The sequence below is a fragment of the Salvelinus alpinus genome, chromosome 8 (genome assembly GCF_045679555.1).
Source record: "Salvelinus alpinus chromosome 8, SLU_Salpinus.1, whole genome shotgun sequence".
NCBI lineage: Eukaryota > Metazoa > Chordata > Actinopteri > Salmoniformes > Salmonidae > Salvelinus > Salvelinus alpinus.
In genome coordinates this window covers 3,446,981-3,464,003 of record NC_092093.1, presented here as the reverse complement: position 1 = coordinate 3,464,003, position 17,023 = coordinate 3,446,981, and the positions used below count along the sequence as shown (strand labels likewise).

The 17,023-nt window shown below is 47.0% G+C and overlaps 1 protein-coding gene across 1 annotated transcript; it reads left to right on the top strand.

The window, feature by feature from the left end:
* The first annotated feature begins 1,909 nt into the window (after positions 1-1,909).
* Positions 1,910-16,577, top strand: mtfr2 (mitochondrial fission regulator 2). Its single transcript, XM_071412455.1, has 8 exons — positions 1,910-1,991; positions 2,253-2,496; positions 2,734-2,838; positions 3,052-3,179; positions 5,541-5,773; positions 5,955-6,267; positions 13,714-13,900; positions 16,120-16,577. The coding sequence occupies exons 2-8, from the start codon at positions 2,299-2,301 to the stop codon at positions 16,162-16,164; spliced, it is 1,209 nt and encodes a 402-aa protein (XP_071268556.1). The 5' UTR covers positions 1,910-1,991; positions 2,253-2,298; the 3' UTR covers positions 16,165-16,577.
* Positions 16,578-17,023: the final 446 nt, after the last annotated feature.

Below are 17,023 nucleotides of genomic sequence, written 5' to 3'. Positions count from 1 at the left end.
CTCAGTTAAAGTGGGGTGGGAAATACTGAGTAGGTTCTCTACTAAACAAATGTGTGTAGTTTTGGAGGGGGGGGACTGTGTCTCACGGCCTGCTGCTGGCTTTTCACTCCACACCCTCTTATAGCACCCAGCGCAACACACTGTGGATAGGACCAGGTAATTTAAAGTTGTGTTGTTGGATATGTACGACAAAGTCAACCTCGAAAACTACACATATTTGGCTACCGGGGCGGCAGCGTAGCCTAGTGGTTAGAGCGTTGGACTAGTAACCACCAGGTAGCCTAGTGGTTAGAGCGTTGGACTAGTAACCAGCAGGTAGCCTAGTGGTTAGAGCGTTGGACTAGTAACCAGCAGGTAGCCTAGTGGTTAGAGCGTTGGACTAGTAACCAGCAGGTAGCCTAGTGGTTAGAGCGTTGGACTAGTAACCAGCAGGTAGTCTAGTGGTTAGAGTGTTGGACTAGTAACCAGCAGGTAGCCTAGTGGTTAGAGCGTTGGACTAGTAACCACCAGGTAGCCTAGTGGTTAGAGCGTTGGACTAGTAACCACCAGGTAGCCTAGTGGTTAGAGTGTTGGACTAGTAACCAGCAGGTAGCCTAGTGGTTAGAGCGTTGGACTAGTAACCAGCAGGTAGCCTAGCGGTTAGAGCGTTGGATTAGTAACCAGCAGGTAGCCTAGTGGTTAGAGCGTTGGACTAGTAACCAGCAGGTAGCCTAGTGGTTAGAGCGTTGGACTAGTAACCACCAGGTAGCCTAGTGGTTAGAGCGTTGGACTAGTAACCAGCAGGTAGCCTAGTGGTTAGAGCGTTGGACTAGTAACCACCAGGTAGCCTAGTGGTTAGTGTTGGACTAGTAACCAGCAGGTAGCCTAGTGGTTAGTGTTGGACTAGTAACCAGCAGGTAGCCTAGTGGTTAGAGCGTTGGGCCAGTAACCAGCAGGTAGCCTAGTGGTTAGAGCGTTGGACTAGTAACCAGCAGGTAGCCTAGTGGTTAGAGCGTTGGACTAGTAACCAGCAGGTAGCCTAGTGGTTAGAGCGTTGGACTAGTAACCAGCAGGTAGCCTAGTGGTTAGAGCGTTGGACTAGTAACCAGCAGGTAGCCTAGTGGTTAGAGTGTTGGACTAGTAACCGAAAGGTTGCAAGATTGAATCGCCCGAGCTGACAAGGTAAAAATCTGTCGTTCTGCCCCCTGAACATGGCAGTTACCCCACTGTTCCTTAGGCCGTCATTGAAAATAAGAATTTGTTCTTAACCGACTTGCCTGGTTAAATAAATGTCAAATAAGAATAAATAGTAGAGAACCTACTGAGTATTTCCCACCCCACTTTAGCTGAGGCAGGTGGAAATGTTTTCTCTACAAGCCAATAAGTACCCTATATACCGTGTGTTGCATTGCAGTGAATTGGGTGGGTGGACTCACCAGTACTCTGTATTAAACCTGTTGCCCAGCACAAGAGACCCATTGAAGTTTTACAGACTCAATTGAGTAATTCCAATATTAGTATTTTATTAAAAAGTGTATTTATTTAAATATAGCCTACACAATAGCTTTCAACATACCAGTATTTGTGTAAAATATATATATATATTTTTTTTTAACCCTGTGAACTGTAGTTGTACTGCACTGGAGTGCAAAAACAACAAAAAAGTTTAGCATGTCCTTGCACGGGAACTCTTATTTTGAAGAAATAAATCCTTGATGGTGCTGCAAGGTTTTTATTCTGACTGCTCCGAGAACGGTCAACTCGTCCACACACACAAAATAACGAATTTGGTGCGAATATTACTGAAAGCCCCATTGGTCGAACAGCTGTGGTCACATTGCATGATGCGCTATTCTGATTGGCGTAGGATTTTCTTCCAATTGAAATGTCCAATCACGGCACGGTTTGCTAGAGTGGCTTTATTTGAGATCACCTTCTCACTTGTCCGGACACGTGAGCATCGGAGGGGAAGGTTATTTCTCGCCAAGTATAATTTCTAAATGATCCATAGGGTAAGAGAAGATTTATTAAATTTATTCACAATATACCGTTTACACATATAATATATTACAATATTGATTGCACGCTCGCTCGCTTGTTTATCATGTTACCGCTTGATGTGTTTTGATGAACCGTGTTTTCGTGAATATTCTACTGTATACTGATAGCAAGGTAACTCTACCAAACGTGCATGAAATGAATACATTATAAGTGATGTGGGTGACCATTTTCTAATTTGTTCGGGGATTTTTAAACCGTTTTCCCCCCCCCAGGTTTGAATGAGGATGCTTCTGCTTCTTTGGTCAGGACTCGCATCCCATGGTGCAAAGTGAAACGGGAGTCCTAGCCTGTCGAACCGAAGCTGTCAACAGAAAGCCTACACCAGCAGCACCAGCAGTTCTTGCATCCATCATCAGCCAAAACATTCAGAAGTGCTGCTTCCAGATGTCTCTACTAGAAGATATATTTGATCTGTTGCGAAATGTCTTTGAGTATTTCGGAGTCTCTCCTGACATGGTAAAAAAAAAAAGAGTTACATATCACACATGCAGTGGCTCAATTTTATAGGATGCTTGTTTTGAGACTGTACCAACAGATTGAAGATTTGAAGAGTGCTTATTGCCAATAAGTGTGTGTGTGTGTGTGTGTGTGTGTGTGTGTGTGTGTGTGTGTGTGTGTGTGTGTGTGTGTGTGTGTGTGTGTGTGTGTGTGTGTGTGTGTGTGTGTGTGTGTGTGTGTGTGTGTGTGTTTCAGCTGGTTCCAGTGTGGGAGAGCCAGTTGTGTGGTCAGTACCGGAGCCTGGTGCGGATGATCGGGACCAACCTCCCATTGACCCCGTCTCCACGTATCCACTTCCAGGTCAATATGAATATAAACTGGTTAATACAGGTCTAGGATCATCTGAATTAATACATCGGTCTTATCCGTAACCGTTGACTCTGTAACTGACTATGGCGTAACACTGCTTCATCTGATACACATTGAGGTGTATTGTTGTTATGGAAGACAGAACCAGAAGTCTTCTGGTTCTGTGGTTTGGTCTCACACTCCGCTGGCTCGTACTGTCCACAGATTCCTCTACACACCTCCCGACAGCACAGGTACCTGGACGTCACCATGGATACCCGCCCCGCTATCCCCTCCTTGGCTGACGTGCTGTGGGTGGCGGAGGATGAGGGAGACAGCTTCACCAAGATCAGGTAGATGGGACCCAGTAGATGTACACAGAGACTCCTCATCAGACTGGTAGAACCCAGTAGATATACACAGAGACTCCTCATCAGACTGGTAGAACCCAGTAGATATACACAGAGACTCCTCATCAGACTGGTAGAACCCAGTAGATATACACAGAGACAGACTGGTAGAACCCAGTAGATATACACAGAGACTCCTCAGACTGGTAGAACCCAGTAGATATACACAGAGACTCCTCAGACTGGTAGAACCCAGTAGATATACACAGAGACTCATCAGACTGGTAGAACCCAGTAGATATACACAGAGACTCCTCAGACTGGTAGAACCCAGTAGATATACACAGAGACTCCTCATCAGACTGGTAGAACCCAGTAGATATACACAGAGACAGACTGGTAGAACCCAGTAGATATACACAGAGACAGACTGGTAGAACCCAGTAGATATACACAGAGACTCCTCAGACTGGTAGAACCCAGTAGATATACACAGAGACTCCTCAGACTGGTAGAACCCAGTAGATATACACAGAGACTCCTCAGACTGGTAGAACCCAGTAGATATACACAGAGACAGACTGGTAGAACCCAGTAGATATACACAGAGACAGACTGGTAGAACCCAGTAGATATACACAGAGACAGACTGTTAGAACCCAGTAGATATACACAGAGACTCCTCAGACTGGTAGAACCCAGTAGATATACACAGAGACTCCTCATCAGACTAGTAGAACCCAGTAGATATACACAGACTCAGACTGGTAGAACCCAGTAGATATACACAGAGACAGACTGGTAGAACCCAGTAGATATACACAGACTCAGACTGGTAGAACCCAGTAGATATACACAGAGACAGACTGGTAGAACCCAGTAGATATACACAGAGACTCCTCAGACTGGTAGAACCCAGTAGATATACACAGAGACAGACTGGTAGAACCCAGTAGATGTACACAGAGACAGACTGGTAGAACCCAGTAGATATACACAGAGACTCCTCAGACTGGTAGAACCCAGTAGATATACACAGAGACTCAGACTGGTAGAACCCAGTAGATATACACAGAGACTCCTCATCAGACTGGTAGAACCCAGTAGATATACACAGAGACTCCTCATCAGACTGGTAGAACCGAGTAGATATACACAGAGACAGACTGGTAGAACCCAGTAGATATACACAGAGACAGACTGGTAGAACCCAGTAGATATACACAGAGACTCCTCATCAGACTGGTAGAACCCAGTAGATATACACAGAGACTCCTCATCAGACTGGTAGAACCGAGTAGATATACACAGAGACAGACTGGTAGAACCCAGTAGATATACACAGAGACAGACTGGTAGAACCCAGTAGATATACACAGAGACAGACTGGTAGAACCCAGTAGATATACACAGAGACTCCTCAGACTGGTAGAACCCAGTAGATATACACAGAGACTCATCAGACTGGTAGAACCCAGTAGATATACACAGAGACAGACTGGTAGAACCCAGTAGATATACACAGAGACTCCTCAGACTGGTAGAACCCAGTAGATATACACAGACTCAGACTGGTAGAACCCAGTAGATATACACAGAGACAGACTGGTAGAACCCAGTAGATATACACAGAGACTCCTCAGACTGGTAGAACCCAGTAGATATACACAGAGACTCATCAGACTGGTAGAACCCAGTAGATATACACAGAGACTCATCAGACTGGTAGAACCCAGTAGATATACACAGAGACTCCTCATCAGACTAGTAGAACCCAGTAGATATACACAGAGACAGACTGGTAGAACCCAGTAGATATACACAGAGACTCCTCATCAGACTAGTAGAACCCAGTAGATATACACAGAGACAGACTGGTAGAACCCAGTAGATATACACAGAGACAGACTGGTAGAACCCAGTAGATATACACAGAGACTCCTCAGACTGGTAGAACCCAGTAGATATACACAGAGACAGACTGGTAGAACCCAGTAGATATACACAGAGACTCCTCAGACTGGTAGAACCCAGTAGATATAGTCACCCTGGGGGTTGTGTGTAGAATCCTATGGGGCCATGTTATTGACACGCCAGAGAAAGAGTAGGAGCGATTACTACCCGACTGTCAACAAGTTAAGCTGGCTAGATAGTAATTCTGGCTAACTTGTTGGGTGAAAAGATTCACGTATTTACTGTTAATTAGCCAGCGAAAAATCTTTGCAAGCAAACTGAACGCTTCTCCAAAACGGCAAGGTGTCTCCAGTAAGGTCAAATTTCTGATGGCTGTAACATCTCCACTTTCCAAGCTTGTTTATTAAAGGACTGTTTCTCAATCTGTCTTTCCTCCTGGTCCGATCTCAGGCACCGCGAGCGTCCGTCCCGGCAGGGTGCCGCGAGTCGGGGAGATGAGGTGGTGCTGACCCCTCCTCCACCTCCAGGGGTCCCAGTGTTGGCAGCGCTCCGAGCCCAGCCAAGAGACATGATGCTGGGGCACAGATCGGACCCAGTGGCCCTCCGGAAGATCACAGCCCTGGAGGAGGAGCTGCTCAAACTACGAGCACAGATTGCCATGATTGTCACCGCGCCACCCTCAGGTGTATAAACACACACACACACACACACACACACACACACACACACACACACACACACACACACACACACACAGACACACCTCTATCCCTGTCATGGTAAACACATCATTCCTCTATTATGAAAGTGATACACTGGACTTTGTTCACCCTTCTCTCTCCCTCCTTTTTTCCTGTCGTCCAGGTCCAGCCCATTCACAGAATCTTCCGGGTACCCCTGGAATGTCCCCTGCCTCTGTCCTCACCTCCACTCCTCGCTGCCCTCCACCTCCTCCCTGCCCTCCTCCTCCCAGCTCCTCTGTAGGGCTGTCTGCGGTGGAGAATCTAATCCAGCAGGGCAGGGAGGCCGGTAAAGGTCATGCCCAGGGGAAGAGCCATGAGGCTGGGCAGGTTGGACTACTACAGTCCCAGGATAAGGCGGTAGGACAAGGCCCGGTCCCCACCATGCTGGATGTACTGAATGACCTGAAGCAGGTCAAACTACGCTCCGTGCAGAGGTAAGCGTGGACACTAAGGCATGTCATTGTGCTGGAGTCTACAACTCTGAGAGTCTGTCTGAAACAGCAGATCTGCCTAGCTACACGCCTTTTGAGGTCAAATCAAATGTTATTGGTCCATACACATATTTAGCAGATGTTATTGGTCACATATTTAGCAGATGTTATTGGTCACATATTTAACAGATGTTATTGGTCACATATTTAACAGATGTTATTGGTCACATATTTAGCAGATGTTATTGCAGGTGTAGGGAATCTTGTGTTCGGTATACAGGGGCTTGCGAAAGTATTCACCCCCCTTCCTATTTGTCGCCTTACAACCTGGAATTAAAATAGATTTTTTTTTTTGTATCATTTGATTTACACAACATGCCTACCACTTTGAAGACGCAAAATATTTTTTGTGAAACACACAAGAAATAAGAAAACAACAACAAAAACTTGAGCGTGCGGAACTATTCACCCCCCCCCAGAGTCAATTCACCCCCCCAGAGTCAATTCACCCCCCCCAGAGTCAATTCACCCCCCCCCCCCAGAGTCGATACTTTTAGAGTTTTAGAGCCACCTTTTGCAGCAATTACAGCTGCTAGTCTCTATAAGCTTGGCACATCTAGCCACTGGGATTTTTGCCCATTCTACACGGCAAAACTGCTCCTGCTCCTTCAAGTTGTATCGGTTTGGCTGGTGTACAGCAATATTTAAGTCCTACCACAGATTCTCAATTGGATTGAGGTCTGAGCTTTGACTAGGCCATTCCAAGACATTTAAATGTTTCTCCTTAAACCACTCGAGTGTTGCTTTAGCAGTATGTTTAGGGTCATTGTCCTGCTGGAAGGTGAACCTCTGTCCCAGTCTCAAATCTCTTGAAGACTGAAACAGGTTTCCCTCAATAATTTCCCTGTATTTAGCACCATCCATCATTCCTTCAATTCTGACCAGTTTCCCAGTCCCTGCCGATGGAAAACATCCCCACAGCATGATGCTGCCACCACCATGCTTCACTGTGGGGATGGTGTTCTCGGGGTGATGAGAGGTGTTGGATTTGCGCCAGACATAGCGTTTTCCTTGATGGCCAAAAAGCTCAATTTTAGTCTCATCTGACCAGAGAACCTTCTTCCATATGTTTGGGGAGTCTCCCACATGCCTTTTGGTGAACACCAAATGTGTTTGCTTATTTTTTTTCTTTAAGCAATGGCTTTTTTTCTGGGCACTCTTATGTAAAGCCCAGCTCTGTGGACTGTACGGCTTAAAGTGGTCCTATGGACAGATACTCCAATCTCTGCTGTGGAGCTTTGCAGCTCCTTCAGGGTTATCTTTGGTCTCTTTATTGCCTCTCTGATTAATGGCCTCCTTGCCTGGTCTGTGAGTTTAGGTGGGCGGCCCTCTCTTGGCAGGTTTGTTGTAGTGCCATATTCTTTTTAAAGTTTCCTGTGGCAGTGAGCTCCAGACAGGAAGGATGTTTGTTCAGGGGATAAGAAGTTATCAGGTAGGCCTATTTTATGACGTTTCCACTGGATCAGAGTATGACATTTTTCCCTTTGTTTTTTTAAACTTGAAGTGGTTATCAAAAGGGAGAGGGCTGGAAAGATTTTTCTAATATATTGAGGGAACTATTGTCAATTTAAATGTAAAAACAGACTTTGTTTGCTTGCTGTTTTGAGGTGAAGAGAAATTTTTTATTTGAGATGCTCCACAGCGCATTAGTGGTGGTGCATTGAGCCAATCAGAAACACTATCAGATCCCCCAAAAGGGCACATTTTGTACGCACAAAAAAGCTTATTTCTCTCAGATTTTGTGCACATTTGTTTACATCCCTGTTAGTTTGCGTTTCTCCTTTGTGAAGATAATCCATCCACCTGACAGGTGTGGCCCTATGCCGCAAGGATCTGTACACAATTCCTGGAAGCTGAAAATGTCCCAGTTCTTCCATGGCCTGCATACTCACCAGACATGTCACCCATGAGCATGTTTGGGATGCTCTGGATTGACGTGTACAATCGAGTGTTCCAGTTCCCCGCCAATATCCAGCAACTTCACACAACCATTGAAGAGGAGTGGGACAACATTCCACAGGCCCCGATCAACAGCCTGATCAACTCTATGTGAAGGAGATGTGTGGCGCTGCGTGAGGCAAATGGGGGTCACACCAGATACTGACTGGTTTTCTGATCCATACCCCTATTTTTAAGGTATCTGTGACTAACAGATGCATATCTGTATTCCCAGTCATGTGAAATCCATAGATTAGGACCTAATGAATGTATTGCATTTGACTGTTTTCCTTATATGAAATCTTTCAAACCGTTGCATGTTGCGTTTTTATATATTGTTGTTCAGCGTAGTAGTTAGCTACAGCATTTAGTCAACTAAGTGAGGACACGTGATTTGATCTCCGCAGCGGTAGTAGGGCGAGAGCGTTGACGAGCGGTAGTAGGGCGAGAGCGTTGACGAGCGGTAGTAGGGCGAGAGCGTTGACGAGCGGTAGTAGGGCGAGAGCGTTGACGAGCGGTAGTAGGCGCAAGAGCGTTGACGGCGGTAGTAGGCGCAAGAGCGTTGACGGCGGTAGTAGGCGCGAGAGCGTTGACGAGCGGTAGTAGGCGCGAGAGCGTTGACGACGGTAGTAGGGCGAGAGCGTTGACGGCGGTAGGAGGCGCGAGAGCATTGACGGCGGTAGGAGGCGCGAGAGCGTTGACGGCGGTAGGAGGCGCGAGAGCGTTGACAGGGGTAGTAGGCGCGAGAGCGTTGACGGCAGTAGGAGGCGCGAGAGCGTTGACGGCGGTAGGAGGCGCGAGAGCGTTGACAGGGGTAGTAGGCGCGAGAGCGTTGACGGCGGTAGGAGGCGCGAGAGCGTTGACGGCGGTAGGAGGCGCGAGAGCGTTGACGGGGGTAGTAGGCGCGAGAGCGTTGACGGCGGTAGTAGGCGCGAGAGCGTTGACGGCGGTAGTAGGGCAAGAGCGTTGACGGCGGTAGTAGGGCGAGAGCGTTGACGGCGGTAGTAGGGCGAGAGCGTTGACGGCGGTAGTAGGCGCGAGAGCGTTGACGGCGGTAGTAGGCGCGAGAGCGTTGACGAGCGAGGAAACGTGCCGTGTTGTGGGTTTTTCACGTTGCTGCGTGGATGGAAACAGACAGAGTTCGGCTAAAACCGTCCGTCACAGAACGTTTGGCTAATCTATAACCGTCTAACGTGTGTTTTAAACAAGCAGTTATTGATCTGTCCTCTTGATATAAGGTACAGTACCGGGTCGGACTGGGTCGTACCCCCCCCCCCCCCCTTTGCCTCCAGAACAGACTGAATTCTTCGGGGCACTGGAACGTTGCTCAATTGGTATCAAGGGGACCTAAGGCCAGGAAAACCTTCCCTACACAGCAGCAGGCAGGATGGGGCCATGGACTCATGCCGCTTAAACCAAATCCTGCATGACGCAACTGGAAACGGGATTTGTCGGACCAGGCAGTGTTTTTCCAGTCCTCAGTTGTCCAGTGTTGGTGATGGCGCGCCCACTGGAGCCTCTTGTTCTTGTTCTTAGCTGATATGAGTGGAACCCGGCGTGGTCGTCTGCTGCAACAGCCTATCCGTGACGGGGACCGACGAGTTGTCGCTCTGCACACCGCCGTTATTTGTAGCTTGCACGATTCTTACCGTTCTCCTGCGACCTCTCATCAACAATAGATACTGGCCAGGAAAACTGCTCGATCATACCACGTACAAAGTCACTAGTTTTGCCCATTCTAACAGTAACTGAAGGCCTCGATGCCTATCTGCTTTTTATATAGCAAGTCACGTGACTCACTGTCTGTAGGAGCGAACCATTTTTTGCCAACGGGGTAGTGTAGGCTAATGATGTGATCATAGTCAGTTCATGTCTCCTCGGGCTGAAGGGTAGCCTAATAGTCAGACCTAATTTTACATTTGAGTCATTTAGCATAACACTCTTATCCAGAGAGACTTACAGGAGTAATTATGTTTAAGTGCCTTACTCAAGAGCACATTGACAGATTTTTTTTTCCTTCTTCTTCACCTTGTCATCTCGGGGATTCGAACCAGCGACCTTTCGGATACTGGCCCAACGCTCTTAACCACTAGGCTACCTGCCGGCCCTGATCTTGAACCTCTCATAAAGGCTTAGTTGTTGCATAAGCAGTAAGATAGACTACTACATTTTGCATCCAGTAATTTAATTATTCAACAACAACAAAATCCCCAAAACAAAATTTAAGAAGTTTACATTTTCACGAGACTCAAAACTAAAACTTCTGTGTGCAATGCGGTCATCAACAACAAAACATGTCTACTTTGAAGAATCTCATATATATATATAAGATATATTTTGCTTTGACACTTCTTTTGGTTACTACCTGATATCATATGTGTTATGTCATAGTTTTGATGTCTTCACTATTATACTACAATGTAAAAAAAAAAAAATAAGAAAAACTGTTTGAATGAGTAGGTGTCCAAACTTTTGACTGGTACTGTACATGCATATACACACCCTTCATTACTTTCTAACCCTACCACCCCTCCACGCTTCTACTTCCTGCTTATACATACTATATACATTTAACAGGCACAGTCTATTTTACAATAGTTATATTTAGTTTGATTTTACTCCTGTCCTTCCCTCACACCTCAACAGTTCTGAACCTATATTAGTTTTAGGGACACAGTCTGTTTTACATGAGTTATCTTGTTGTTATTATTCCCAACCTTCAGCTCCATTCAACCCATCTATCTCTTAACACCCATCCATGTTGGATTTCTATTTGCCATATATTTTTTAAACTGTCCTATGACATTATTATTATTTTCTTTTTTCGCCTGGTCACATACAGCTGCTGTGTTGTGTATTGAAGTCCACAAGCAACGGGAAGAGGTGAAAGGAGGAGAGTGCATAACGTAGATGCCAGAAGGAATACAACGTGGCTGCTATGAAAGTGAACTGTGATCGCGTGTATTCATTCTGTCGATTTCTGTTTTTTTTTTAAACATTTCTTAAACAGAAGCAAACGGGTATAAACATTCCTGTATTTGGCCAATAGAAACTCTCATTTGTAACTGTTGGACTAATGATTACACCCTATATCAGCTAGATGCAGGCAAGAGTGTACAAGGAGGTATTGAATGTGTCACTGTCTGTCAAATTTGTTTCTCAACCTGTGTGCACCTACATTATAAACTTTCATTCATAGGCTAGGTTGTAGTAACCTCATGATGGGTATAAGGAACATTCTAGTATCATGTAGTAGCCTAAACCTATGGATGTTACATTGAACGGGATGGGATTTGAAAGACAGTCATCCCAATATGCTGTAATAGAAATAAGGCCATGTTCATTTAAAACACTAATCGTCCTCCCTCATCTGAAACGGTACTGGCCGCTACTGGAGAGATGAGGTTTTAAAACACGAATCGTCCTCCCTCATCTGAAACGGTACTGGCCGCTACTGGAGAGATGAGGTTTTAAAACACGAATCGTCCTCCCTCATCTGAAACGGTACTGGCCGCTACTGGAGAGATGAGGTTTTAAAACACGAATCGTCCTCCCTCATCTGAAACGGTACTGACCGCTACTGGAGAGATGAGGTTTTAAAACACGAATCGTCCTCCCTCATCTGAAACGGTACTGGCCGCTACTGGAGAGACGAGGTTTTAAAACACGAATCGTCCTCCCTCATCTGAAACGGTACTGGCCGCTACTGGAGAGATGAGGTTATAAAACACGAATCGTCCTCCCTCATCTGAAACGGTACTGGCCGCTACTGGAGAGATGAGGTTTTAAAACACGAATCGTCCTCCCTCATCTGAAACGGTACTGGCCGCTACTGGAGAGATGAGGTTTTAAAACACGAATCGTCCTCCCTCATCTGAAACGGTACTGACCGCTACTGGAGAGATGAGGTTTTAAAACACGAATCGTCCTCCCTCATCTGAAACGGTACTGACCGCTACTGGAGAGACGAGGTTTTAAAACACGAATCGTCCTCCCTCATCTGAAACGGTACTGGCCGCTACTGGAGAGACGAGGTTTTAAAACACGATGTTATTGCACACAGACGTAACAAAGGGGTTGAATACGTATTGACTCGCTGTCCTGATATCCAGAAGCTATTTCTTTTGCCGTAAGAAGACGGCGGCAGAAACATTATGTACGAATAACACGAGACAATAGCAGAATTGGTTTGGTGCCTGTAAAACTGCTGCCATTTCTTAGGTAATGTTATATACAGTATATATTTATATACAGTGGAAGTCAGAAGTTTACATACACTTAGGTTGTAGTCATTAAAACTTAACACTCCACAAATCTCTTGTTAACAAACTATAGTTTTGGCAAGTCAGTTAGGACATCTACTTTGTGCAGGACACAAGTCATTTTTCCAACAAATTGTTTACAGACAGATTATTTCACTTATAATTCACTGTATCACAATTCCAGTGGGTCAGAAGTTTACATAGACTAAGTTGACTGTGCCTTTAAACAGCTTGGAAAATTCCAGAAAATGATGTCATGGCTTTAGAAGCTTCTGATAAGCTAATTGACATCATTTGAGTCAATTGGAGGTGTACCTGTGGATGTATTTCAAGGCCTACCTTCAAACTCAGTGCCTCTTTGCTTGACATCATGGGAAAATTAAAAGAAATCAGCCAAGACCTCAGAAGAAAAATAATTTAGACCTCCACAAGTCTGGTTCATCCTTGGGAGTAATTTCCAAACGCCTGAAGGTACCACGTTCATCTGTACAAACAATAGTACGCAAGTATAAACACCATGGGACCACGCAGCCGTCATACCGCTCAGGAAGGAGACGCGTTCTGTCTATATATATATATATATTCCAACATTCTATTGGTTGCAAGAATTGAAAAATTCTACGTTTTTGTACTGTGCATTGTTTGATATCATTTTAAGACTCTAGGTTTCAGGAAATGGCAGTTACAGTTTTTAAAAAAATGATAATAAAATAATTTGCAAAATGCTCCAACTTCCTGAGGGGGAAGTTGACTGACCTCAGGCCTACATCAGCACCACCTTGTTAGGGACAGCCCTGAATGTACATTTAAAAATATTTCTAGTTAGCTACTGAAGCAAAATTCCTAAGTACTCATAAGACATTATTCAAGGTTGGCAGGTCTGACGCAGGTCCTGATTTTAAAGCATAGCTCTTTCAGTCTCTGGTTTGGGGCCCTGGAGTGGGGCCCTGTTAAAAAGTTGTGCACTAATTAAGAGGGGGTGCCATTTGCCAATATAGCCTATCTGGCAAGCAAATCTCTGTCACAATGGCTGTGTTCGAGAGCATCAAAACCATGATGTATCATGGGTAAATTGTGACGTACTGATCTATAAATAATGAGTAGTTATTTACGATGCGAAGTGTGTGGAACAAACCCACTGAATGTTATGTAGCTGTTGCTTAGTGTCTTGCGTTTGCCCCACCCCCAGGTCGCCCGGGGGAACGCCGGTGCAGAGGAGGCGGAGCAAGGGCACGGCGTTGCCAAGCGACCCGGCTTCCATGATTGCCGAGGCCCTGAGGAGGAAGTTCGCCCACCATCGCCTCAATGACTCGTACGACAAAGAGAACCGCTCGGCAGAACTCTCGCCGTTCGGCAGCCCCGATACATCGCCCTGTGTAAGAACAGAACCACATTCACAAACTAACCAGGCTGTTAGGAGACACTATTGGGACACTGCCCCAGTGTCTGTCTGTGATCTGCCCCAGTGTCTGTCTGTCTGTGGTCTGCCCCAGTGTCTGTCTGTGATCTGCCCCAGTGTCTGTCTGTCTGTGGTCTGCCCCAGTGTCTGTCTGTCTGTGGTCTGCCCCAGTGTCTGTCTGTCTGGGGTCTGCCCCGGTGTCTGTCTGTCTGTGGTCTGCCCCAGTGTCTGTCTGTCTGTGGTCTGCCCCAGTGTCTGTATGTCTGTGGTCTGCCCCAGTGTCTGTCTGTCTGTGGTCTGTCTGTGGTCTGCCCCAGTGTCTGTCTGTCTGTGGTCTGCCCCAGTGTCTGTATGTCTGTGGTCTGCCCCAGTGTCTGTCTGTCTGTGGTCTGTCTGTGGTCTGCCCCAGTGTCTGTCTGTCTGTGGTCTGCCCCAGTGTCTGTCTGTCTGTGGTCTGCCCCAGTGTCTGTCTGTCTGGGGTCTGCCCCAGTGTCTGTCTGTCTGTGGTCTGCCCCAGTGTCTGTCTGTCTGTGGTCTGCCCCAGTGTCTGTCTGTGGTCTGCCCCAGTGTCTGTCTGTCTGTGGTCTGCCCCAGTGTCTGTATGTCTGTGGTCTGCCCCAGTGTCTGTCTGTCTGTGGTCTGTCTGTGGTCTGCCCCAGTGTCTGTCTGTCTGTGGTCTGCCCCAGTGTCTGTCTGTCTGTGGTCTGCCCCAGTGTCTGTCTGTGGTCTGTCCCAGTGTCTGTCTGTCTGTGGTCTGTCCCAGTGTCTGTCTGTCTGTGGTCTGCCCCAGTGTCTGTCTGTCTGTGGTCTGCCCCAGTCGGTGTCTGTCTGTCTGTGGTCTGTCCCAGTCGCTGTCTGTCTGTGGTCTGTCCCAGTCGCTGTCTGTCTGTGGTCTGTCCCAGTCGCTGTCTGTGGTCTGCCCCAGTCGCTGTCTGTCTGTGGTCTGTCCCAGTCGCTGTCTGTGGTCTGCCCCAGTGTCTGTCTGTCTGTGGTCTGCCCCAGTGTCTGTCTGTCTGTGGTCTGTCTGTGGTCTGTCCCAGTCGGTGTCTGTCTGTCTGTGGTCTGCCCCAGTGTCTGTCTGTCTGTGGTCTGCCCCAATGTCTGTCTGTCTGTGGTCTGCCCCAGTGTCTGTCTGTCTGTGGTCTGCCCCAATGTCTGTCTGTCTGTGGTCTGCCCCAGTGTCTGTGGTCTGCCCCAGTGTCTGTCTGTCTGTGGTCTGCCCCAGTGTCTGTCTGTCTGTGGTCTGCCCCAGTGTCTGTCTGTCTGTGGTCTGCCCCAGTGTCTGTCTGTCTGTGGTCTGCCCCAGTGTCTGTCTGTCTGTGGTCTGTCTGTGGTCTGTCCCAGTCGCTGTCTGTCTGTGGTCTGCCCCAGTGTCTGTCTGTCTGTGGTCTGCCCCAGTGTCTGTCTGTCTGTGGTCTGCCCCAGTGTCTGTCTGTCTGGGGTCTGCCCCAGTGTCTGTCTGTCTGTGGTCTGCCCCAGTGTCTGTCTGTCTGTGGTCTGTCCCAGTCGCTGTCTGTGGTCTGTCCCAGTCGCTGTCTGTCTGTGGTCTGTCCCAGTCGGTGTCTGTCTGTCTGTGGTCTGTCCCAGTCGCTGTCTGTCTGTGGTCTGTCCCAGTCGCTGTCTGTCTGTGGTCTGTCCCAGTCGGTGTCTGTCTGTCTGTGGTCTGCCCCAGTCGGTGTCTGTCTGTCTGTCTGTCTGTCTGTCTTGTCTCTGTCTGTCTGTCTGTCTGTCTGTGGTCTGCCCCAGTCAGCGTCTGTCTCTGTGATCTGCCAGCAGGTGGTGCTGTTTCTCGGTCTGTAGTGTGTCTGTGGTCATTTTGTAGTTGAGATGGTCAAATGTGGGTAAAGTTACTGGGACTTTACAACCTTGTAGGGCTCTGGTCAAACTAATGCCCTATGTAGGGAATAGGGAGACATAGTGCACTACTTTTGGCCAGAGCCCTATGTAGGGAATAGGGAGCCATAGTGCACTACTTTTGGCCAGAGCCCTATAGCACCCTTTTCCCTATATAGTGCACTACTTTTGGCCAGAGCCCTATGTAGGGAATAGGGAGCCATAGTGCACTACTTTTAACCAGAGCCCTATAGCACCCTTTTCCCTATATAGTGCACTACTTTTAACCAGAGCCCTATGTAGAGAACAGGGCACCTTTGTTATCTTCCTCTTATCTGTTCATGTGACCTGTCATTGTTTTAGATCCCCCAGCATTCCAAGCGCAGCCAGGGACGACTCCACCTGTGACCTCTGACCTTCCAAGGTCAACTAAACCAGCGGCCTATCACTTCGCCACCTGAAACACCGATGCCTCCCGCCGACTACTATGGCAACTGCTGACTGAGGGTGCGTCCCAATAATACCTCCTTTCTCTTGAAGTGTACACTTGTTCACTACTTCAGATTAGGGAAGTGAACAAGTGTACACTTTGGGAGGAAGGAGAGATAATTGGGATATAGCCGAGGTCTGTTTGTTTTGTTGTCTTTAAAAAATATATATGTTTTTGAAGAGCTTCTCTTGTCCATCTTTCAACATGTTGTGCTATGATGCGTCCATCAGGTATTGTTTATATAAGGGACGATCGATATTGAGCTTAATTTATTTTCATGCAGTCATTTCAATTGTATATATTTTGCTGTAAATACACTATATGACCAAAAGTATGTGGACACCTTATTGAACATCTCATTCCAAAATCATGGGCATTAATATAGAGTTGGTCCCCCCTTTGCTGCCAAAACAGCCTCCACTCTTCTGGGAAGGCTTTCCACTAGATGTTGGAACATTGCTGCTATAACAGCCTCCACTCTTCTGGGAAGGCTTTCCTCTAGATGTTGGAACATTGCTGCCAAAACAGCCTCCACTCTTCTGGGAAGGCTTTCCACTAGATGTTGGAACATTGCTGCTATAACAGCCTCCACTCTTCTGGGAAGGCTTTCCACTAGATGTTGGAACATTGCTGCTATAACAGCCTCCACTCTTCTGGGAAGGCTTTCCACTAGATGTTGGAACATTGCTGCCAAAACAGCCTCCACTCTTCTGGGAAGGCTTTCCACTAGATGTTGGAACATTGCTGCTATAACAGCCTCCACTCTTCTGGGAAGGC